General features: G+C 34.9%; 2 protein-coding genes across 3 annotated transcripts; both read left to right on the forward strand.

The window, feature by feature from the left end:
- Nucleotides 1-685: 685 nt before the first annotated feature.
- LOC132613491 (uncharacterized) lies at nt 686-6,057 on the forward strand. 2 transcript variants are annotated; one of them, XM_060327523.1, is made up of 3 exons: nt 686-1,011; nt 3,319-3,827; nt 4,914-6,057. In XM_060327523.1, exons 2-3 carry the CDS (start codon nt 3,420-3,422, stop codon nt 5,571-5,573), a joined length of 1,068 nt encoding a protein of 355 aa, XP_060183506.1. In that variant the 5' UTR covers nt 686-1,011; nt 3,319-3,419; the 3' UTR covers nt 5,574-6,057. The 2 variants fall into 2 exon arrangements, with proteins under 2 accessions (XP_060183506.1, XP_060183505.1); XM_060327522.1 differs by having other exon boundaries at nt 687-1,011; nt 3,375-3,827.
- Nucleotides 6,058-7,101: 1,044 nt separating this feature from the next.
- LOC132613492 (acyl carrier protein 2, mitochondrial) lies at nt 7,102-17,114 on the forward strand. Its single transcript, XM_060327524.1, has 2 exons — nt 7,102-7,377; nt 16,529-17,114. The coding sequence occupies exons 1-2, from the start codon at nt 7,168-7,170 to the stop codon at nt 16,703-16,705; spliced, it is 387 nt and encodes a 128-aa protein (XP_060183507.1). The 5' UTR covers nt 7,102-7,167; the 3' UTR covers nt 16,706-17,114.
- Nucleotides 17,115-24,409: the final 7,295 nt, after the last annotated feature.

Below are 24,409 nucleotides of genomic sequence, written 5' to 3' on the forward strand. Positions count from 1 at the left end.
TTGTTACTCACACAAATACATGAGATTTAATATAAAAATACATGGGGTTTGATTGGTAACTTCAAATACATTGGATATGCTATCAAATACACGTGTAAATCAAAACGAAATCAATATTGAAAACTTCAAATACATTACCGCTAAAATACATGGGTGATGCAAATTGTTAATCACACAAATACATGAGATTTAATATAAAATACATGGAGTTTGATTGAAAACTTCAAATACATTAGTTATGCTATCAAATACATGGGTAAATCAAGAACGAAATCAATATTGAAAACTTCAAATATATTGGCTGTTGAATGTTTTCAAATTTTGAATTTTTGATTTTTTATGTTTGAATGTTGAAGATTGGATGGAGGAATAGAAAATGGTTATGAAAAGGTAATCTAAAATCTGATTTTGTGGAAGAGTATGGTAAAAAAATATCAATTAATAGCTAATTAATTGATCCCACCGTTATGACCTTAAATCAAGGGATATGTTTTATTTTTTACTGTGTTACTATGTATTTATAAGCATCAAATACATCCGAAAAAATACCTTAATTTAGGAAAACATAGCTACAAATGATAATTTTTAAAAGATTAGCTATAAATGTCATTTTGTTAATTTTACCTATATTTATACGTTAAGGACCAAAGGAAATCAAAGAGAATAGAATAATATATTAAGGACCAGTTTGAGCATTTTCTCACAAAAGGAACGTGGGAGCAATTTCATTTTCCTTCCATCCTCTTTTGGCTCCAACAAAACAAAGAGAATGAGAGAGAAGAAAGAAATGGATCCATTGTGAAAAAAACCGTTAAACACGATATCCTCTTTGTGTGACACTTTTTTTTTTCTGTTCAGTTTATACGCAGTTATTATTATTATTATTATACGTTTGAAATGGAAGCAGCAGCTGTTTCAGTGGTAGACAAGCTAAAATCCTTTGTAAAATCGACCCAAGATTTCGCTAACGGCATTTTCAACGGCCGTGAGACTTCTAATCGCCGCAATCCGGTAAATTAAATGTGACCTTTTTTTTTTTTTTTTAACGTTTATACTGTTTCAGTCATTACATAGAGACCCATTTATTTGCTCTAGTATGTATTGTTAAAAGTAAAAATTTGGCGTTTCATTAAGGTTGTTTAATTCTACTTGGTTTTGTTTTCAAGTATTAGTTGTGATACATTTCATTGTTTCACCTGTAAATAAAGCTGGAAAAAGTAAAAGAGATTTATGTTGTGCTGGTTTTGTAGTGTGGAATGGATTATTTTTATGGGCTTTATTGAATTTGTAGTATGTTGATATTATGAGGTTTATTTTCATCATAACTTTTTACTCTTGCATTTCTTTTGAACCATGTTCTGAAAAACGATTTTCTTGAGTAGATAACCTCTCTACCCACAAAGGTAGGGGTAAGGTCTTTGTACACCCCACCCTCCCCAGACCCCACTTTGTGGGATTACACTGGGTTGTTGTTGGTGCCCGGATGGCCGGACCAGTTTGCGCGCACCTCGACTAATTCCAGGGTATACCTATCACCTCTCACCAGCAATAGATACCAGGTAATTCTTTCCAACAAGACTAGGACAAATGGGAAGAAATCACCTCGTGTTGTTGTTGTTGGATGTTGGGTTGAATAGAATGGTACCTGGGCCAGCTTGCGGTACCTCGACTAATCCACAGGCGACCTGCTACCTTCCCTTGGCAAAAGTATTGGTTTAACTTTGTCCGACTATGCTTGGGTAGATGGAATAAGCTCACCTAGTTTTGCATATGTTAGGATTAGAACATTGATTCCCATGATTGTTAAAATGACAAAGGTTGAGGGACTTGTGTCTTAGGTCACAAATTCGAGCCCTTCACCAAGTGAACTAACTAACTAAGCCCAGTATTTTAGTTGAAAAGGGTTGAGGCTGGATTGGAAGATCCATCATCCCCAAGTTCCGAAGGTTTTGGTGTTGGTCCAAAGGGTTGGCTCGAGACGGATTCCTCGGTCATCAAAAAAATTTGTAGTTAAAATGCCTCTTCGACTGCTAGGCCGCCCTATTGGGACAGGTTGGATAGATGTTGTGGGGAAAAAGGGACACCACTGTATCACATATAAATTATGTTCAAATTTTCCCAACTTGGGATAATAAAAGAATGTGCAGTAGTTTTTAAGATAGAGTGAGGGATCCAAGCAAGTATAAAATTGTCCATAGGATTTCTTTCAACATATCTTCAGGATAACAGCTACTTGTTCATGTGGATCTTACTTGAAGCAAATGAAAATCTATAGGGAAAATAGAAAAAGTAATGAAAATGTTATTTCTTATGTGAGAATGGTAGTCTTTGGCTCTTTGTAGAAGGTGATGGTTATAGGTAAGGGGAAGGGGAGATTGTATGCATCCCTACTTCTATATTATCATGCTATGTCTAACTGCGGGGCAGTTATATAGAGGAAGTATTCAGAGCTTCAGCATGTGACCAGGAGGTCACGGGTTCGAGCCGTGGAAACAGCCTCTTGCAGAAATGCAAGGTAAGGCTGCGTACAATAGACCCTTGTGGTCCGACCCTTCCCCGGAGCTTAGTGCACCGGGCTGCCCTTTTTTTTTTTTTTTTTTTTTTTAATTCAGAGCTTCAGCAGTCAAATTCTTGCTTTACCAGTTACCACAAGATTTATGTTTGGGCTCTACCTTACTCTAATGTGCCTCTTAAGTGTGATAAAGCTCTGACCATATAGCCTAGCCTCCTCTAGTTTCTGCCTATTCTTCTATTTTCTTCAATATTTGTCATAGTCATAATATAAAATTCTTTCAGGTTTACTAAAACGGCAGCCCGGTGCACTAAGCTCCTGCTATGCGCGGGGTCCGGGGAAGGGCCGGACCACAAGGGTCTTTTGTACGCAGCCTTACCTTGCATTTCTGCAAGAGGCTGTTTACTATCTGCTGTGTTACTACGCCTGTACGATGAGCTTCCCAGGAGACAATACTGACTAAAAACTTATCCAGATTTAGGAGAAAAAATCTCTTTTAACGATCCCTTTACTGATCAAAAATAAAGAAAAAAGAATTATCCAGATTACTTCATCAAAAAGAAAAAAGGACTTATCCAGATTTATGTATTACATAGTTCGGTTCAGAATCTGTTACTCGTTCGCACTATGTATCAGTATAGGGATCACTGATCAGTATATGGATTTTTTTATTGTAGGGATATTTGTTTCTGTACTTTTATGTACCTTCTTGGTACTTTTTATTAATAAAACTTTTTGCCTTATCAAAAAGAAGAAAAACCCACTCCCCTTGGTAAGCTTTAGTTTGATGTATTTGCCAATTCTAGGTAGCAACAAGCTGTATGATGGCGCCTTACAGCTCTTCCAATAATGTCATTTACAGATTGAGATCTTGAAGAGATTGCAGCGAGAATCTTTTTCAGATATTATGAAGCTAAGAGACAGACAAGAGAAGGTGGAACGAGTGCTTGCTTTCTATAAATCTTCCAAAGGAAGTCCATTCGAAGAAGGTACCACTCATGTAAGGGGAGAATTTGATGCTGTTGGTGCACTGTTGATGATCGGTACCATCGATGAATCCAAGCGCAATGCAATTGAAAGAGCAATTAGGACTGGTATTGATTCTAGGCTGACTTTTGAAACAGCTCTCCGTGAAAAGGACACACTTGTAGCTGAGTTTGTTGGCAGTGAAAGAGGCCAAATGAATGTCCTGGGCAGTCCACTTTCTTTAGCAAAAGTTCTTTATGCAGCAACTATTAGTGATTGGTTCTCCGCTGTTGCCATTCCAGTTGGTGGTCGATGTAGAGATGTTGCGGTACCTACAAATTCACGTGAGGTAATGCTTCTCAGTATTGAGTGTGCTTTCTGATTTAATCCATAGTTATCAATACCCTGTTCTATTCTTTTTGGTATATTCAGTGTCAGGATTGGCATGAACTAGCGTATGGCAATTGTATAAAAAATGCTACAGTAAATGCTAATGTTATGTACACCAAGCTGTATATGTAAAGGTGATTTTGAAACTCTTTTAGGAAATAACAAGGATAAAACTGGATATGGCAAACCTACAGTACTTATTGAGTGCAAAGAGGACTTCACAATTAAATGAAAGGCATGTGTTACTTAGCCTTAATAAGCAGCAGGAAAGGAAGTCCTCAATTCACCAATCTGTCATAGCAATGGTTTAAGTAAGAAAAAGGAAAGGTAAAAAAGAACAAGAAGTTGAAGTAATTAGTTCAAAAGCACTACAAAATGAAGTTGCAGACGTACTATACTTTATCAAAAAAATTAGGGTTAAGGGTCAAAAACATACCTCAAGTATCACCTTTTTTTTAGTTTCCTACCTGAATTATCAGGTGTCAGAGTTTCCTACCTAAACTATCACCAACTAGTTTGCAAAACACACCTCAACTATAGTTGTTCACTTTTCCTACCTAAAATATCACCAACTAGTTTGCAAAATACACCTCATTAAGAGTGAACAACTGATAGTTAAGGTGTGTTTTTGCAAACTAGTTGGTAATAGTTCAGGTAGGAAAAGTGAAAACTGATAGTTGAGGTGTGTTTTGCAAACTAGTTGTGATAGTTTAGGTAGGAAATTCTCACACCTGATAGTTCAGGTAGGTTACTCAATGAAAGATGATACTTGAGGTGTATTTTTGACCGTTGTCTCAAAAAATTTAAAATAAAGAAAACGCTGAGTTGCAGATGTGTGATGGAAAAGTTTTAACACTTATTGGGAATGGAAATCAACAGGTTGACAAGTAAGATCTCATTGGGGGGGGGGGGGGGTTCATTAGATGGTTGCTGCATACTGTATTTACTTGTTATATTACTTCATTTTCAGTTGCCTTTCTTTAAAGCCCCATGTAAAAGCAAAGGTAAGTCTAGTATAACAATTTTTTTTTGGAAATTTTCGCAGGAAAGGGGAATGACCGATTATTCATCATTTGGACCGCCCTTGCTGAATCAACTAAATGGTAGTGCAATCGCTATGATGGTAAGAAAGTCAAATACTGTTGCCTCCTTGGCTCAGTTTGTCTCTGCATTGCCACACTCTGGTAGACTTTTGTATGGTTTTGGCACTTTTGGTCAAGTTGTTTGCCAACTTTCAAACAGTACAAAACTATCCATCTTGGGCATACACAAGGTGGCTTATCTGTCAAGTCAACAGCTTAGACTCCCAGCTATGGCTTTGCCTATTGATATTTTACAATGGTCAGGGCATTCTGGGGCGTCCTTGGAGGAAAATGGCTTCTTAGATGGGTCACTCGCTATGACGCTGGAGTCGGAACTTGATGAAAGTATAAGAATTGGTGGTTGGGTAGAGATGAAAAGATCGAATCCTAAATATTTGCAGTGGGCGGTTACCATGTCTGATACCTCTGAGGATGATTTTGGGTGGGGTTTGAGCCTTGGTGGTTTGCTACAAGGTCCAAGAAATTGGGACCATTTTCAGGTTGAAAGCTTTCTAAATTTTAACTTAGGAAAGAAATGCAAGATGCAACCAGGTCTTCTCTATGTGATGGATGGAGCCACTCGGTTTCCTGCACTGATGTTTCGCACTAATTGGTCCCTGTGAAGCGCGCAAACTGACTCGAACATTTACTGCATTGATGTTTCACACGAGTTGGTCCCTGTGAAGCGCACAAGCTGACTCCAACATTTACATAAAAAGAACTAGTTGGTCCTGTGAACAATCTCAAACATAAATACCCAAACATTGTTGTCTGCGCTCAGCAACAGTACTTTTAGTAACCAATTTTATTAGTCCAACCAGTTATAGAACCCAAGCTTTGCTTTAGTCCTATAACCTGGTTGGCCAATCTTTTAGAATTTATTTATTCTAAAAAATACTTTTCGTCAAATGATATTTGAGAAAAAAATATTTGATAGAGTAGCGGTCTATGTTTGGCTAATTAATTTTACACTATTGTTGTACAGTTAGAGAAGTAAGTTTGTGAGACTTTGGGGTCATAAATGTGTTTTCGACAACGCATGCAATTAGCTTTTATCCATATTGTGGGGATAGTTGGAAATTTTAAATTTACTTCTGTTTTCTTTTCCATAGCAAGAAAATTGTTTCTATTATTACTCAAAATACTTATTTAAAAAAAAAAAAAAATTGGCCAAGCACCATAACTCTCAAAGATTAACATTTTTTTGGAAAGAAGAAAAAGGCACTTCCAATTATTCAGAAGTTTGGCCATCACACCACGAAAAAAATGATAAAAAATGGTCTATTATGTTTGGGATAGATTTTGAATGGTCCCTAAAATATATTCCTAAGCAGTTTTAGTCCTATACATTTACTAAAAGTATGCATTTTTAATGTCTGTCACTAGCTAACTAACTCTCTAGCTGTTGGATTTATGAAAACTCTGGAATTTTTTCCCATAACCATATAAACTAGGAAAGCCCTCAAATCTCAGAAATTACAATATCAAAAACTACACTAGACACCATAAACAGACTAAACAAAATAACAGAAATTACAGAGACAAAGAAATACTTCATTTTTGACAAATTCAAAGGACCATAACTAATTTAAAAATATATACTCCCTCCGTTCCAAAAAAATAATCTTAGTTTGACTTGACACAAAGTTTAAGAAATAAAAAAAGATTTTTAAAATGAGTGGTTCAAAATAAGTCTTAGATATTTATGTGACTATAAATTATCTCATAAAGTTAAGAGCCCGTTTGGATTGACTTATAAGTTGCTTATAAGCTGTTTTAAGCTTTTTTGAGTATTTTGCTGGCTAACTTAAAGTCATTTTGTGCTTAAAATAAGCTTAAAAAAATAATTGGGCCCATTTGACTTAACTTATCTAAAGTAGCTTATAAGTTGAAAACAGCTTATAAGCCAAAAAAAAAAATTAGACTATTTGCAGCTTATAGGCATAAGTCCATCCAAACAGACTCTAAATTGTATCTAAATATAAAAAGGTGTTAATCTTTTTGAGACAGACTAAAAAGGAAAGGAAGACAATTTTTTTTGGACGGAGGAAGTACAACTTTAGGGACCATTTTGAACCACCCAAAACATAAGGGACCACATTTGTCACACTACACCTAAGAATTAATTGTGGTGATCTAAACCCTGAAGTAGTCTATTTTAAACCTCTCAATCTCTCCAAAACCCTTAGCTTTCTCTCTTTCTCTCTTTCATTATCAATGGCGGCTAGGATTGCATTGTTGAAGTACCTTAGAGTACAACCTCGACCTGCACAACTTCAAAACCCTAGACTCATCGGAACCTCATTCAATCAACTCTTCAAACGTCATTTCTCGGAGGAAGTAAGAGGATCCTTCCTCGATAAAGATGAAGTCAGAGATCGCGTCATCACTTGCGTCAAAAATTTCCAAAAAGTTGATCCTTCAAAGGTAAATTTTCCTAGAATTTCCCATTTTATATATTATATGTTTTTTTGATGTTAATTAATCTCTCAGGAAATGAATTAAAATGAAATTAGGGTTTTTTTTAGGTGATTTTTAACATAATTCGTTTAATATATACGTTTTTAGATGTTAATCTCTCAGGAAATGAATTAACAATGAAATTAGGGTTTTTTAGGTTACTGTTAATCTGTGTGTGTGTGAGTGTTTATGTATTGTAGCACTGCTGGTCTGGTAGATTTGTACGATGTGTAATTTTTCTAGAGGATTGGTGGATTATATATTTTAACGGAGATGAGAAATGTTCACTTTTGAGAAATTAGGACCAAAACTGTTCAAAAATATTATATTTTAGGGACTATTTTGAACCTAACCAAAGCACGAGGGACCTCACTGAGTTGTGTATTCTTCTAGAACCTTCTCGAGAGGCTAGAGCTATTCATCTCTCAACAACAACAACAAACCCAGTGTCCTTTTATAATGGATCAAAACAAAAACAGACAAAGAGCCTGTTTGGATAGGCTTAAAATAAGCAGCTTATAAGTTGCTTCAGATAAGCTAAGCCAAACGGGTCCAATTATTTTTTTGGGTTTATTTTATGCACAAAATGACTTTAAGCTGGTCAGCCAAACACTCAAAAAAGCTGAAAACAGCTTATAAGCAACTTATAAGCCAATCCAAACGGGCTCAAACTAAAAATGGCCGACAAACTCTTCTGGCCAACAAAAGGAAAAGTAAAGATAAAAAGTAAAAGATGCTATATTTAAAAAAGAAAAGTACAATTATTACAAAACTTTAATTAAAGTTGTTGCTTTATAAAAGAAAAGTCTTCTTTCCACTTTGGTGTGGGGTTCGTATATCACTTCATTTTTGTTTTTCCCCTGTCTTTTGCGGAGGTGGAAGATTCTTCCTTCTGGCTTTTGAATTGTGCCAGAAATTCCTCTATATCTAGATTGTCCTGCTAGACAGGTCTGATCTTCTTCATTATTGTCATTATCGGTGGTATTACCAACAGATGCCATAGATATATCTGAGGGCATTTCAATGTCTAGATTTTGTATTAAATCTTTTTGAACTCTTCCATGTAGGCTGCTATCATTTCTTCTCGGGATATAACCTCTTTTTTCATTTTGATTCTTCTAGCTATGTGCTGGAAGGGACTGGGAATTTCCCTTTACTGTCTGGAATTAATTGAATCCTTGTAGCTTGCTATAGTGGTGTCAATTTGGTCTATTAACTCTTGACCAGGGATATTACCATTGGCTGCTATTTGAAGAAGTTTCTTCCAAAATTTTGTATAAAGAATCCTATTGAGACAAGGAAGATTTTGCGGGGTATAACCCACTTCTACGGACCATTTCATAATTCATGGGATAGAGAATTCAATGAAGAAATACATATTAACTATTCCATCAAAGAATGTAGTATTAGTTTCCAAGTCTATCAAAGAATGTAGTATTAACTTTTCCTACATTGCAAATAGCTGTAAATCTGTGGAGCATGTTCTTATGTTTACTCGGAGTGAGTTGGGTCATGCCAAAGACCACTTTTGAACTTTTGAACAGCTGGAAAGGAATTGGAAAAAGAAGATCTAAGGAGAACTGGTGGGAGAATATACCAGCATGCATCTGGTGGACACTATGGAAAGAAAAAAAGGGATGCAAGATGTTTTCATGATAGTGGCAGCAGCACTCAAAAGATCAAGTGCCTTAGTTTACTTTATTTTTGGTTACTTTATTTTTGGTGTAAACAGGATATGGTGGGGGAAGTAGAATCTTTAGTTGATTTTATAGGACATCTGTAAGCTCTAGTTTTTTTTGTTGTTCAGGGTAGTTTCAGCCTACCAAGGGATGTAAGATTATACCTCATCACCATATGATGAGTTTTTTGTGTGAATACAAAGTTACCTTTTACTAAAAAAAAAAAAAAAAAGTTTCCAAGTCTATTATCTTGGGAGAAACTTCAACCCATTCAATATATAAACTTTTGAAGGGCTCGGACCATAATGAATCTAGCATTGGCAGAACTAATTCGGTATGCCTGTCTATTAGGGATTTTTTTCAATTTTGGTTCCTACCATCTTTTAAGGCTGCTATAAAGCTTTCAGGCAAGCCTCTCAATGTAAGTGGCTTGAATGCAACATGTACTAACCCAATATGCATAAATCTATGGGTTTCCCTATAAGGGGCTAAATTACTTTCAGATGATAATCTAAAAGTGGCATGGTCACTATCAACTGTAATTGTTTCATATTTACAAAATTTTGGAAGAAACTTTTTCAAAAAGCAGCCGATGGTAATATCCCTGGTCAAGAGTTAATAGATCAAATTGAAGTCACTATAGCAAGCTGTAGGGATTCAATTAATTCCAGACAGTAAAGGGAAATTCCCAGTCCTTTCCAGCACATAGCTAGAAGAATCCAGATGAAAAAAGGTGTTATATCCGTAGAAGAAATGATAGCAGCCTGCATGGAAGAGTTCAAAAAAGATTTAATATAAAATTTGGACATTGAAATGCCCTCAGATATATCTATTGGTAATACCACCGATAATGACAATGATGAAGAAGATCAGACTTGTCTAGCAGGAGAATCTCAAGAAGATAATAATCCAGAAGATATACAGGAATTTCTGGCATATTTCAAAAGGAAGAATCTTCCACCTCCGCAAAAGACAGGGGAAAAAACAAAAATGAAGTGATATACGGCCTCACACCAAAGTGGAAAGAAGACTTTGCTTTTATAAAGCAACAACTTTAATTAAAGTTTTGTAATAACTGTACTTTTCTTTTTTAAAGATAGCATCTTTTCCTTTTATTGGCCAGAAGAGTGTCGGCCATTTTTAGTTTGTCTGTTTTTATTTTGATCAATTATAAAGGACCATTAATGTAAGGGTAGAAGGTAGGTTTTCACAGACCCCTGCTCTACTTGTAAAAATACTCTCTTTATAATAAAAGTTTGTTGTTCAGTATATATTCAATCTCTACTGAGCACAACTTACATCCATTAGGTAATTTTTATTTTATTTTAATTTATATATTTAGCCTACATGACAGGCTAAAAATCTTGTGTTGAACTATATCACACTAGACTAATAGGTATTATGGTGAAAATGCTTTAATTAGCTAGGATTCATCAAAGATGGTACTGAGGTCAGGCAGAGAATAACTCTGGCGGATTGTTCAAATTCAGGCGGTGGTCCTGTTTGTGTGCCCGCTGAGCCGAGGTGGCGTTAGGGCTGTTTTTGGACTTGTATTGAGTTGGACAACCTCCTTGCTAGGGTTATTAACCTAGTAAAAGTCCTTCTGCAATATCATCTCATCGTGCGATCCGTGCCGGTCAATGGTATCAGAGCCATGGTACAATAGTAGTAATATAAGTTCAACACACTTCTCTTAATGAATATCATTAGGAGTAAAAGTACTATTAAAAAGAGGAATATGATATGCCTCAGCAATTAGATCTGCTTAATAAGTGGACTATCCCTAAAATTCAGCCCAGATTAATTTATCAAATGGGTACTTTTGAGAAATTAGGTCTCAAGCAAGTGGTAAAAACCACTGAAAAAACAATTACAGTTGATAGTGACCATGTCACTTTTAGATTATTATCTAAAAGTGATTTAGCCCCTTATAGGGAAACCCATAGATTTATGCATATTGGGTTAGTACAGGTTGCATTCAAGCCACGTACATTGAGAGGCTTTCCTGAAAGCTTTATAGCAGCCTTAAGAGATGGTAGGAACTAAAATTGGAAAAAATCCCTAATAGGGACGGTTCAAACCTGTTTAGCATATTGTCACATCATCATACCCGTTTGAGGAGGACCCTATGTGACCATTAAAATCTCCTCCTATCAAAAGTTTCTCGGTCTGTGGGATACCTCGTCCAAGTCCTCCCAAAAACGCCTCTCGTCCTCCTCATCCAAACCTGCCTGCGACGCATAGGCACTAATTCTGTTAAGAGTTATCCCTCCCAAAAATAGCTTAATGGTCATCACCCTGTCGTTCACCCTCCTAACCTCCACTACTTGGTCCCTTAAGTCTCTGCCCACTAAAATGCCTATGCCATTTCTACTCCTCGATTTTCCTGAGAACCACAACTTAAACCCGTCTACATCCTTAGCGTTGGTTCCTACCCATTTAGTCTCCTGGACACAAGCTATATTGATCTTCTGCTTCTTAAGAATCTTCACTAACTCAATCGACTTTCCTGTCAAAGTCCCTATGTTCCACGACCCAACTCTCAAGCTAGAAGTATGTTACCCTTAGCACACCTACCCCTCACCCCCAACCCCAACCGAGGACACGACCTTAAACTATCGTCATTCCTCGAACCCACTAACACAGGTTATGAAAATTTTCAAGTGCAAATAAAGTAAACAAGAAAGCAACTAACAGACAAAAGCAAGATTAAAATACTCCCAAAAAAAAAAAAAAAAGAGGCCAGCAACAAAATGTGCAAAATGTCTACAGCAAATACAAGCAAGAAGGATGTAACCCTAGACTAATCGGAACCTCATTCAATCAGCTCTTGAAACGTCATTTCTCTAAAGAAGTAAGAGGATCCTTCCTCGATAAGGATGAAGTCAGAGATCGCGTTATCAATTGCGTAAAAAATTTCCAAAAAGTCGATCCTTTAAAGGTAGATTTAACATATTTCACTTTATATATACGTTTTTAGATGTTAATTAGTCTCAGGAAATGACTTGAAATGAAATTAGGGTTTTGTAAACTCGCTTTTAGGCATGGAGTTGTTTTGTTTACACTTCTGTTGTATGTTTTTATCTAACATTTCAGATTTTATTGATAGGCTTATTTTAGATGTTACTTAATCTCTCTGGAAATGACATGAAATGAAATTAGGATTTTGTTTAGGTTACGGATAATGTGTTTTTAGGTGTGGAATGTTTTGTTTACACTTCTGTTGTGTGTGTTTTACGGTATCCATAGATTTAAGGGGAAAATTACACTATATGTCTATTTTTGAAAATATTTACGCCACGTAGCCCATACTTTGAGTTTGTTACCCAATCTAGCTCATATTTGTGTATAAATACCTTTTATACACTATTATACACTTTATACAAGGTTGATACATTATGTATAATGCTTTTCCCTAGGTATAATGTTGTATAATATTGTATATTGAGCTACATGGTTAAAAAATTTGAAAAGCTGTGAAAATTTCCCTAGATTTAGAGGCTGCTAGTCCTATAGATCTGTGCTATGTGCAATATTTTGGGATAACCATGGCCTAACTTGCACGTACATCGATTAATTCCACGGGCATCTGCTATCTCCCGCCAGTACAGTTACCGGGTAACTCTATCCACTTGGATAGAAAGGGAGAAATCACCTAGCATTTTTGCCTTTACTGTGAATTGAACCTAGAGCTCATGGTTCTCAACCCACTTTGTTGACCACTAGGCAACACCCTTGGGTGGTTATACAATTTGCGATTTTTCCAGAGGATTGCTGGATTATATCTTTTAGCTAGAAACACGGTGATAGGTTTAGTTTTTGGAGCTGAGAAGGAAAGAAAATCGAAGGAGCAGTACTACAAGAATCTGTTGATTAATATAAATCTAGTATTTAGTGGATACTAAAAGTAATGCTCATGTCAATTTTATAATTATCTTTAAAATTGATTCAGCCTGAGGGAATTGGTAACTGATAGCTGGCTAGGAGGTTAGGAAAAATACAACATAAGTTTCAATAAGTTCACCAATGCCATAGTATTTCTTTTTCATGATAAACAAGTGCCACATATTGTATTTAGCGGAAAATTAATATCAGCTCTTTGCAGTTTTAGCAACTTGTGGATTTCCTATCTATGTGAAGAAATTGGTTCGTTACCCCTTTGGTGTGCCCCTTTGTGTTTACTCATGCTTACAGTGATAGGTGGTACTTTTGCATAATGATAAAGATGCAGATTGTTCCCCTGTAGTTTCTACACACTAATGTTATAAAAAGCAGTAACTCCATCGTTTAGAGTTAATATCATGCGGCCAATGACCCATGTATCAGCTATTAAATGACAGGTATATATGATCTTAGTTAAAAGGCCGAGAAAAGTAGATCACTCCGTCGTTTAGAATGACAGAGAGATATGAAGAGGTTTGAGCGTGCAAAGAGATCCCAACTAAAGGGAGCTAATTCACTATTTACTAGATATCGCAGGGTGATAACTTGCAATTCGTCCTTAAATCTATTATGCATACTTGAAGTGTGGGGTGGCAATATTATAGTACAAGTCTGGTGTACAATACCGTCAAGTGTTATGAATCCTAAACTATAGCTGGCTAGCAAAGAAATACAGCAAATAGAGAGAAAACTTTTTCCATAGCGACAAGTCGTTCGAGGTCACTGAAGAATAGGATTCTCATACGAGTTCATTGCAAAGAAAGAAGCATAATAAATTGAATCTCTATGAGAAGGGCATTTGAGAATACAGCACTGGAGCACCATAGCGGGAGTAAAAGGTCAGAAATGTATAAAGACCTATTCCAGAAGAAAAGGTAACCTATATGGGCGGTAGTTAGGGTAGAAATATAGCACGGAAGGAAATTTGAGTCTGTAATCATGTCAGAAATACTGATAGCATGCAATTGGAGAAATACATAGGAAAAAAGCTCGACTAGAAACATTGCACAGGAGCGGGGTTTACCCTGTGCGCACCCAAAAGGTAGCGGCGGGTTCCCTTGTCATAAAAAAACAAAAACAAAGAAGCTCGACTAGAAACAAATACTCTCTGTTTCAATTTGTTTGAACCTATTTCCTTTTTAGCCGTGCCAAAATGAATGACCTTTTTCTTAATTTGGAAACAAATTTACTTTATGAATGATTTACAGCCACACAAATTTTCATGGCTTATTTTGAACCACAAGTTTCAAAAGTCTTCCCTCTTTCTTAAATGTCGTGCCCAGTCAAATGGGTTCATATAAATTGAAATGGAGGGAGTAGTTAATACATCATAAATCTATGCAGGAGCAGCAACAATGGAGGTTAAGAACGAGGATAATTTGGAAAAAGAAAAAGTAATGTAGGGACCCAATCTTCGTCATTGTGGAAAAGAAATCATATGAAACCAGAATAAAATTCCTCCAACCTGTTATTAGGTAGATTTGCAAATCCAATGTTGGAAATGCCCGAGAAGGTAGAAAGCTGGAAAATCCAATATAAAGAATCTGTGCATGTCAAGTTTTATCAGTTGATTTAAATGGATTTTGTTTTGAATTTCCTTCGAAGGAAGGAACTTAAAGAATCAAAATGAGACACTGATACTTGATACCTATGACATTACTCTCCATGGTAACCTATTGCTAGGTGTGAATAGGAGGGTGGAAGAGATTAATGGGTCGACCTCTATACTTGTGATATGAGGAAATACTCAAACATTCCGGTGATATGTGTAGATGGTATGTTTGTTCAGACATGGAAACGAAGGAGTGGTAGAATCTTTAATGGGCTTCAGTGCTGATTATAAAGCCCCCCAGGGGAGAAATTTTGGTAAGCGTTGAGTTACATTAGGTAGGGAGGTTTACGAATGATACTATTAACAACACGGTAATGGCCAAAAAAAAAGAAGATTGACTGTACGCCCATGCAAAAATCTGAAGGAAAGATCAAAGAAGATGAGGAAGTTTCACATGCAGAGTGTGAGGCTTATAAGGCCCGAGCAATTAGCCATTACTCATTAGGTCAATCGACCAGTTGGTAGAAACAATAAATCAAAGTGATGAGTCCAATTTTATATCGACTTTTAATATGTTGAGTCAAATCAAAAAGGGAAGGAATGAAATGATTAACAATCATAGTACCCCACCTCTAGCTGCCAACCATAAGAAGAGACACAACTTTCTAGATGTCTTAAGGATTTAAATTGCCTGGTGGGAGGAGAGCTGCTCCTCTCTCATTAGTAGTTTATGATAGTAAGATTTGACTGTTGGCAAATCGTCCCTGCTCACCCTTCATCTTCACGATCCAGTGTATCATTTGGTAGGATGTGCTTTTTTCTTTTTGTGGAAGGCAATAATTCATATATATATATATATCATTTGCACGAAGGCAGTGCTAAATGCCATATTTGCAGTACAAACACACAAAAAATTCTTCTTGCGAGGATTTGGTAACTTCTAAAATAGATTGTGCATCGGCTAGAAATGCCTCGTCAATCCAAAACTGAAATAAAAGTAAACAATTTATTTTAATATTTTGAACAGAATTACATCTATCCTCAAACATCTTGAGTTTCTTTCCTTCGCTATACCCACCCACCATTTGCATGCAAGAAATATTTTCCATCTATTCTTCTGTTTGATGATTCTGCATATTCCAGTGTGCCAGCGACTCCCTATAGTTGATCTTGGCAGTGTTCATTTGATTACTTTCATGCTTAGAAAAAGCTGCCACTGTATAAAAAAAATATGAGTGTTGCTTTCTGACTCCTTCCCATATAATAGCACGTTGAGCATTGCTGAATCCCCCTTCTTTTCAAATTCTCTCGGGTCAGACGAGCTTCTCTTTGTTGAATTCCACATAAACATCATTCGGTATGATGTGCTTGTGAAGTAGTTCCATCTGGTTTTGAAACTTGTTCATCTTCCATTCTGAAGATTCCTCTGAAACCTCAATTCCAATGCGAGTCTTTTTTAAATAGACAGATGTTTTGTACTGTCATCTTTCAGTGGTGTGACTCAAAATGTTGGGGAAGGAAACTCTTGGACGCACTATCTCCTCACTAACAATTTCTCCCTTGTGTTTTTCCATGCTTATCTCATAATTCAAAGCCCTCTTCCAGTTGTATTTCATGTCAGAACAATCTTGGAACGAAATGTTCGTGACTCTGTTCAATTTTGTTGCTAGTGATACTACCAACGGATTATTCTCTGTGTTTCTGTTACCAGTTTATGGTCTTTCTTATGTTTATGCAATTGCTTGATGGCACAATTGACAATGCCAGTCTCAGCCTGGATGATTCCCTTTTCTCCGATAAAACCGGCAGCCATAATTTGTAGTGTTTAATTTAGGTTTCACTTGGAACTTTTTCGAGTTTTATCTAATTTATATTCTTTAGTAGCTTCATGAAATAGTCCTGTTACTATTACATTTACAGATGTGATTTTTATTGAATCTTGCAGGTTGTCCCAAATGCTCATTTCCAAAATGATCTTGGCTTAGATAGTTTAGACACCGTGGAAGTTGTGATGGCCCTTGAAGAGGAATTTGGGTTTGAGATTCCGGACAATGAAGCCGACAAGATCAACTCAATAAACTTAGCAGTTGATTTCATTGCATCTCACCCTCAAGCAAAATGAGGGAACAAACTGTAGCATGATGATTTCCCATTTCCTTTTATATAACTTTCTTTTCCCAATTCAAGTACTTCATTCGGTCACTTTTGTCTTTAAGGTTTTTGATCAGTCCTGAAGACGAGAACTACCGTTATCGGCTAGTTGGTGTTGTAGTGTTAACTTTTGTCTTTAAGGTTTCTGATCAAGTCCTGAAAGACGAGAACTACCGTTATCGGCTAGTCGGTGTTATTGTGTCTCAGATAAAAGCTTAATCTGTATTAGAAAGTTTATTGCTTATGAAAATAAACCTAACTGCATGGTAGCGTGGGTCAAGGTGAAGTTTTCTAATAGCTTCATTTCTCATTGTTAGCCAAGCCAAACATGTCTGTTACCTGTTTCCCAGAAATATTATCAATTGGTCTGTGTTTTGTCATTTTCGAGTGAACCAATTGATTAGATATTGGACACGTTTGCCAATCAGGGCTTAGTTCAATCTTATAAGCGAAGGCCTAATCCATGCTGGTGAGACCCTAATATAACAGTCGGTCCCCATTTCTAGTTGATTAGTTTAGCCAAAAATGGTTATGTTGAGATATAATGTAATTAAGTAAACAAATGTTGTAATTTCTAATCACTTAAGTTTTTAGATGAGTTGTTCATACAATTTAAACTCGATTTTGAGTCTTACTGTCAGCCATTGTCAAAAATTTGTATGTGCTTGGTTCATATCGAAAAAGTTAAATATAATTCCAACATAGTCAGTGTTGTTTCACAAGTGGGATTGCTGATTTTATCCCTACCTTTATGGTGTAAAAATGTTTCCCATAAGACCCTTGGCACAACAAAGCAATTAAGATATGATATAACTAAGTAAATAAATTTGTGCTATTCTCATTCGATGGTCAGACCTTTTAACAGGTTCTACAAGTTACTATTTTTATTGGTCTATGGAATGACATGTTTAATTTGTATGTCTTCAGAGAAGAGCATAGAGTAAATGACATTTTAAGTGCACACGACGTTAATTTGGCTGTTGAAGTTGAAAATTCAGAGGTTTAATATTGATACCATTTCAATATATAGGTGTTTGTATATTTACTCTCTCTCGTTTCGTCGTGACAGGGGCGGAGCTAGCATGGTAGTCGGGGGTGCGGCCGAATCCAGTAACTTTGGTTTAAACCCTGTATTTGTGTTGAAAAATTCATTGAATATGTATAAATTGTTAATTTAAAACCCTGTAACTTAAACGAATTAGAATCCCGAACCCACAAGCTTCAAATCCTGGCTCCGCCTCTGCGTCGTGATTAGAAGTAACATCTCAAAGGAAGCTAGCATGAGTTATCTTTATTTTTTGGTAACCGAGAAAATTCCAAGAGTTAGTAGCGCATGACTCAAAACTTGATGGATGATGGGTTTTAATTCTTTCTTCATTTAAATATCATGCTTTTATTTACGGCAGAATTCGAAAACATGCACCTAAATTTGATGTACTCTCACTATTAGACCAAAGTCTTAGGCAAGGTTGGCATGAGTTCAACAATTTGGTGGTCATGTTTGGTCAACAAGCACACGCCACCATGACTTGTCATTTTTTTCAAATTTTGAGTAAATCAAGCAGTAATTTCCTCATTATGGAAGACTTTTCTTTTTTTCAATTTTCTTGTGTCTGTCATTACTGTCTATAAATTTTAAATTCTCATTTTTCACAAACTGCAATTAGCTACCAAAGTCTTCAAAGCTTCTCATCCTTTCTTGTTTACTTATAACTATCATAATAAGAAAATGGATCTTAGATCTCGTTCAACTTTAAAAGCTACAAGCTCATAAGGTACATATTGCACAAAATCATATAATGAGACAAATTACCATCCAACCCACCGGATACCTTATGTCGGACAATTAGAGCGGGGATAAGTTGATATATAGGCCCAACATCCGGTGAACAAGAATTGAGTGCATCTGACTCTGATACAACGATAAGTTATCATCTCACCCACTAATGTGGAACTAATAACAAACACATCATTCTCAACCAACTAACAAAGGGTGATCAATACAACATTCTTCGTAAACATTATACCATGCATGCATATAAATTAAACATCCCTTTTTATGCATTGAATCTTTAATATACTTAGCATACTACTAGCAAAATGGATTAATGTTTTTTGGATCACAAACCTTCCAGACTGGTTTGTACGACAAACAAATAATTGGAAATCTAACAACTAAAAAAGACACTTCGATACACAAAGCATTAGAAAAATTCGGGAAAGAGCTGCACCCTAAGAGTGTGATGTGGGCAGCCGGTCATATGAAGGAAACCTTATCGATGCTCAAAGAGGCTCCTCTTCAAATCTAATAATTATGTCTCTTGACAAATTCTGAAAACTAAATACTCCCTCTGTTCTAATTTGTGTGGCACCATTTTCTTTTTGGTCTGTCCCAAAAAGAATGTCATTTTTCTATAATTTAAGTTTATAGAATTATTTACAACCACACATTTATATAAGACTTGTTTCGGATTACACATTTCAAAAATCTTTCTTTCTTTCTTAAACTCCATGTCAAATCAAATTGTGTCACATAAATTGAGACGGAGGGAGTAATATTCTTCTAAAGTATTTTAAATGAAATAAAGAACTTTCTTCTAAATCAAGCTATGTACTGCTTTGTAAAAAAAACATTAAAATTAAGGCTCAGATCCCTAAGCAAAGTCATGTGACAACTGCCAAGCTGGAAGCACCACAGTGGAATCTTCCATCTTGTGGGCTCCACTTCTCCTGTAGCCACGTGGCTAACGTGCTTGTGGGCCCTGTACGTATATAAATAGAACATGGTACTTACTTGCCTGCACGCTCTCTGCACGTGACCTCCATTCTATTTATTAGTTTACTAAGGTCAAACTAGTAATGAAAGTTAACATGTCTTTTCTACAAACAACCTCATAGTTACGTGTTAACCACACACAAACAATTAATGATTTTAAAAGAAAACAATTTGATGCAACAATTAAATATCTGCGTTCACAAATAAAAAAGATTGTTTTTAAGAACTCGAAAATGATAATCACAATAGGTCACACAGAGATGACACACATAAAAAAGATTGTTTTTACGGACTCGAAAATGATAATCACAATAGGTCATTCCGAGATAATCTTACTATTGTTGAAGGCTCCCTTCACATGTAATGGTACAATATTTATGAAAAAGTTGTTTTTACTCTTGAACCCTAACTGACTTTCAAAATTGAGAGTAATTTTAAACTATAATATAAAATTGAGTGATAAAGTTGAACTTTTTTCCTCAAAAAATTTAAATACTTGAAGTTTCACCATTTACCGTTGAAGCTCTCTTAGTGGTAAAGATAAATATTATAGCAGTAATATGTTAAGCAGAATATATGAATGGACCAAAAGATTAATGGAGATAAAATTGAGCAATTTCGGAATACATATACATGTGCAAATTTGGACTTTTTCCATTATTTTAAATAGAAGAATTTGCCTAATATAATGCCTATGATTTAGGCAAAATATGATAATCATAGGTCCAACTTCAAGGGAGTTAAAAGAAAGTGAGGGGACAACAGCAACATGCAAATCTATAAAACAACTAATTAACAAACTTAGAGTAGTGCTAACATCATGACAAGAAATTATAAAAATCAAAAGAATTATATTTTTAAAAGAGGAGGAAAATGGTCATTTTCTTTTGGAGGGTGGCGGGTAGTGGATCTTGATTTGAAATTAGACAAAGAAACATATTTATAGTTTAATTTATTTATTAGATATTTAATAATATGCATGTATAGTATATGAAGTCAAGTGATCTACTACTGTTTGATTTGCATGTATTTGCCATGTGCTACTATCCTAATTTTCTGATAGCATGACCTCATATATTATACTATTGTTTTTCGATAGATATTGTCTTCATACTCTGTGGACTGTATAGCTTGTTGACAGATTTTAACAACTAATTATGACCAAATATAACAATAAAAATAATTACGTCTCTATTCCAAATTAATTGGACCGACAATATAAATTCTCAATTTCATATATATTTTGTTGGAAATGCTATTTCAATACTCTGTACTTCAAGCATTAGGGGTTTATGGCTCAGATACGAATGTATGATATTTTTAACTGTATTTGACCTCACTACTTGAAACGGAGAATTTTTCCATGGACATTCAATGAAAAATTTGTGCTATAAAACATGATTTTTCCATTTCTCCCACCGAACTAGCTCACTGGGAAAACTCATGGTGGGAAACAAGTTCCCATTGAAACGGTGGTAAACTTTCTACTTTTTCCGTGTGAAAACATTACTATTTAGGTTTTCCCACCGACATTCGGTGGTAAATAGCCACTGAACATTTTTCAGTGGGAAATCGGTGGGAAAATAGAGATTTTTCGGTAGTGCCTTTTAAGGTTCTTTCCATTGAATTGATATATATATATATATATATATATATATATATATATATATATATATATATATATATATATATATATATATATATATATATATACTATATCCTTAAAATTATGAGTTCAAATTTGATATTTGTTTAAAAAAAAAAAAATTCTCACATAAAAATCTATACATGGCGTTTAAAATACTAGATTCGGATGAACTCATTGTGCTCTTCTACTAGGGACTATATTTTCTAGTCGGTATCACGTATACGTATTATAACTTACATTATTTTTTATCTTTTGCTAGATCAGTCTAGCTCGAGAAAACTACTAAAAAAAATAAAATAACATGTCATGTGCATTTGCAAGTATATATATCAACTCTACATATTTTAACTTACATTATTTTTTATCTTTTGTTAGATCAGTCTAGCTCGAGAAAAACTACTATACATAAATAAATAACATGTCATGTGCATTTGCATAGAGTGCAAACTAGTGTACAGTGGCTTAAGCTTTGGCTAGCGTTATGTACTTATTGATTAACATTAGGTTCTTAAATTTATAAGACCGACACAACTATTTAGTTGCTTATCTTTGAAGTGAAGGAAGTGACAATCATTTGATTTAATTTAGTTTACATATCGTGGGCTGGTACCTTATTGAAAAAGACATTGTTTAACCAATTAATATGAGAAATATACTTTGCTTGAACAACTTCTTGTTAAAAGATTTTTTTTCAACTTTCACTGAATATGAGTTCTTTTTCTAGTATTCATTGATGGTGTATTTCTTTAATTACTTGTGAGTTGTTTATAAATTTTACTTTGCTTTAATTTATATATTTTAGAAAAGAGTTTGAGTTTTGTGCACTATGAGTGTATAAATTTTGTACGTCATTTGGTTAAGCGGTTAAGCCCACTTACAAGTTACAACAACATGTAGATCTTTATAATGAATCTGATATATATAGTAAGTAACCTGAAAAATAGAAGAGTAACCTACTATAACCGATTAAATTGAACTGATAGTATAAACTTTTTTTATTATCATTTATATAACTTAAATTCAATAAACTGAGAATCTCCTCTATGATGACTTGTTTAAGATATACTCCTAACTAATATGGAAAAACTTGGCAATTTGGTTATGCAATATTATATTGCTGCACTAAACCAAAGAATTAATTCAGAAAATAGAGATCTGACTAAATTATTATAATCTTGTTAAAGTTATTAAAAGGGAACAGTACTTTGGAAGGAAGATATTCAATGAGTACAATCCAAGTTATGTTAAAAGAGCAAGTATGCATTGATGAAGTTCATCATTTCACACTCCCTTTTCTCTTCTCTTTTTTTTTTTAAATAAAAAAAAATATATATATGTATATAAAAAAATTAGTATATAGGGGAAGAGAAAAGGAAAAGGTGCTTATTGTCGAACTCATAACTATTGTATGAAACACTTGCAACAAATATTACTTAAGACTATAATTTTTGATTAACTTTTTAAGTATATAAACCATAAAATACATGTAGTATACTATTAAATGTCGTTGTGAGATTGATAACTATCATTTTATTTGTAATTATAGTGTCAAGTTCGAGTTTTAAAAATAAAATTACTTTTGATACGAAGAGCTTTACTCTCAAATTATGACTTTGTGATGCCCTCTTAGCCATCCACGACTTTCGCTTTTTAGAGAATTCCGCTTTTGTGTCATAGGACTTGTAGTTCGATAGTCCACCGAATGAATTTGTTTATCCTTCTAATTTCGAATGTGACGAAAACGGGTAGAATGAATTTCAATTTCTGACCTTGCATCGATCAATCAAAGAACCATGACTAAATAATCACTACCTGAAAGAAGAGGATCGTTGCCCCCCGACTTGTTACTCAACAGTTCACCGGGTAAATTTGTTTATCCTACCAATATCAAATGTGACGAAAACGAGAGGAATGTGATTCGATTTCTAGCCTTGTGACCATCATTCAATGGACCATGTCTAAACGATCTCTACTCCTCCCCTCACAAGATACATCTCACGCCTATAAAATTAATCGAGTCCGAAACAAGTATCGAACGCATGATTGGAAACCCCAATCAGAGGCGGAGCCAGGATTCAAAGCTTGTGGGTTCGGAGTTCTAATTCTTTAAAGTTACTGGGTTCTTAATTAATAATTTGTATATATTTGACAAAAAATTTAATACAAATACATGGTTCGGATAAAAGCTACTAGGTTCGGCCGAACCCACATCCGATGGGGTGGCTCCGCCCCTGACCCCAATCATTAGTTTATTCACCGTACATCCATTTGTCATTTTGTAACGGAAGTTGTACTTTTTTAACATGTTCCATCTTTCTCCAAAACTACACGCGCCACAAAGCACTTGTCCAACACGCGCCTTCCTAATTGGTTCTTACAACGTCAATCAATCAATCCCAAGTAATATCATTGGTTCGTGAAGTACACTTGCTTAGACAAAATATAAGTCAATATGATGGGTAAAAAGAACAAAGTGACAGCATTTCAATGTCAAAAATAACGGCCGTTATAACCGACGCGTTTTAAGCTTTCCAAACACCGGCAATAATTACGCGGGAACATATTCTGTCAATTCCACGTACACGCATACACGTATATCTAATAAAAATATATATAAAAAAAAATATTTCATGTATTTTGTTTTATGAAATTTCTTTTTTCAATTTATCTAGAAAATGACACAAAATTTACACCATTTGATTTGATTTATGTGTCTTATTTTCCTTTTTAGTCATATGAATGTCATTATTTATAACTCTCTAAATTCAACATTCTACATGTCTTATTAAAGCGGTTTAATGAACATTTTGCTACATTATACATATTTTTATCTTAAACGCATGCCTAACTAAACTAAGACAAATAAATTGAAATGAAGGGAGTAGATCTTATCTATGCTCTCTATGAATGTCCTAGCCTTATTAGAGATGTGTATACCAGTATAAAACATAAAGAAATTCTAATACTTTTCATTTTTATTTTGTATAATATTGATTTGAATAAACTCAAATGAAGAATACAGTCAATGAAGATTCATATGACCGATTAAATTTATTTAATCTAAAGTATATTTATCATTATTGTTACAATACAAGGTACGAGATCAACTGAATGTACTAATTTAGGAGTAAATTTTGTAGATATGCTATTAGGTGCAAATCTTGTGTACATAGAGATTCACCAATAATTACTTCATCTGTTTCAAAAAGAATATATAAACTTTATATATTTAAAAATAATTTAACTTTATG

Source organism: Lycium barbarum, chromosome 10 (assembly GCF_019175385.1).
Source record: "Lycium barbarum isolate Lr01 chromosome 10, ASM1917538v2, whole genome shotgun sequence".
Classification (NCBI taxonomy): Eukaryota; Viridiplantae; Streptophyta; class Magnoliopsida; order Solanales; family Solanaceae; genus Lycium; species Lycium barbarum.

Coding starts and splice junctions, on each gene's coding strand:
- LOC132613491 (XM_060327522.1), top strand. CDS start 898: ATGGAAGCAGCAGCTGTTTCAGTGGTAGACAAGCTAAAATCCTTTGTA. Junction 1,012..3,374: donor CTTCTAATCGCCGCAATCCG/GTAAATTAAATG, acceptor TGTCATTTACAG/ATTGAGATCTTGAAGAGATT. Junction 3,828..4,913: donor TACCTACAAATTCACGTGAG/GTAATGCTTCTC, acceptor AAATTTTCGCAG/GAAAGGGGAATGACCGATTA.
- LOC132613492 (XM_060327524.1), top strand. CDS start 7,168: ATGGCGGCTAGGATTGCATTGTTGAAGTACCTTAGAGTACAACCTCGA. Junction 7,378..16,528: donor AAAAAGTTGATCCTTCAAAG/GTAAATTTTCCT, acceptor TGAATCTTGCAG/GTTGTCCCAAATGCTCATTT.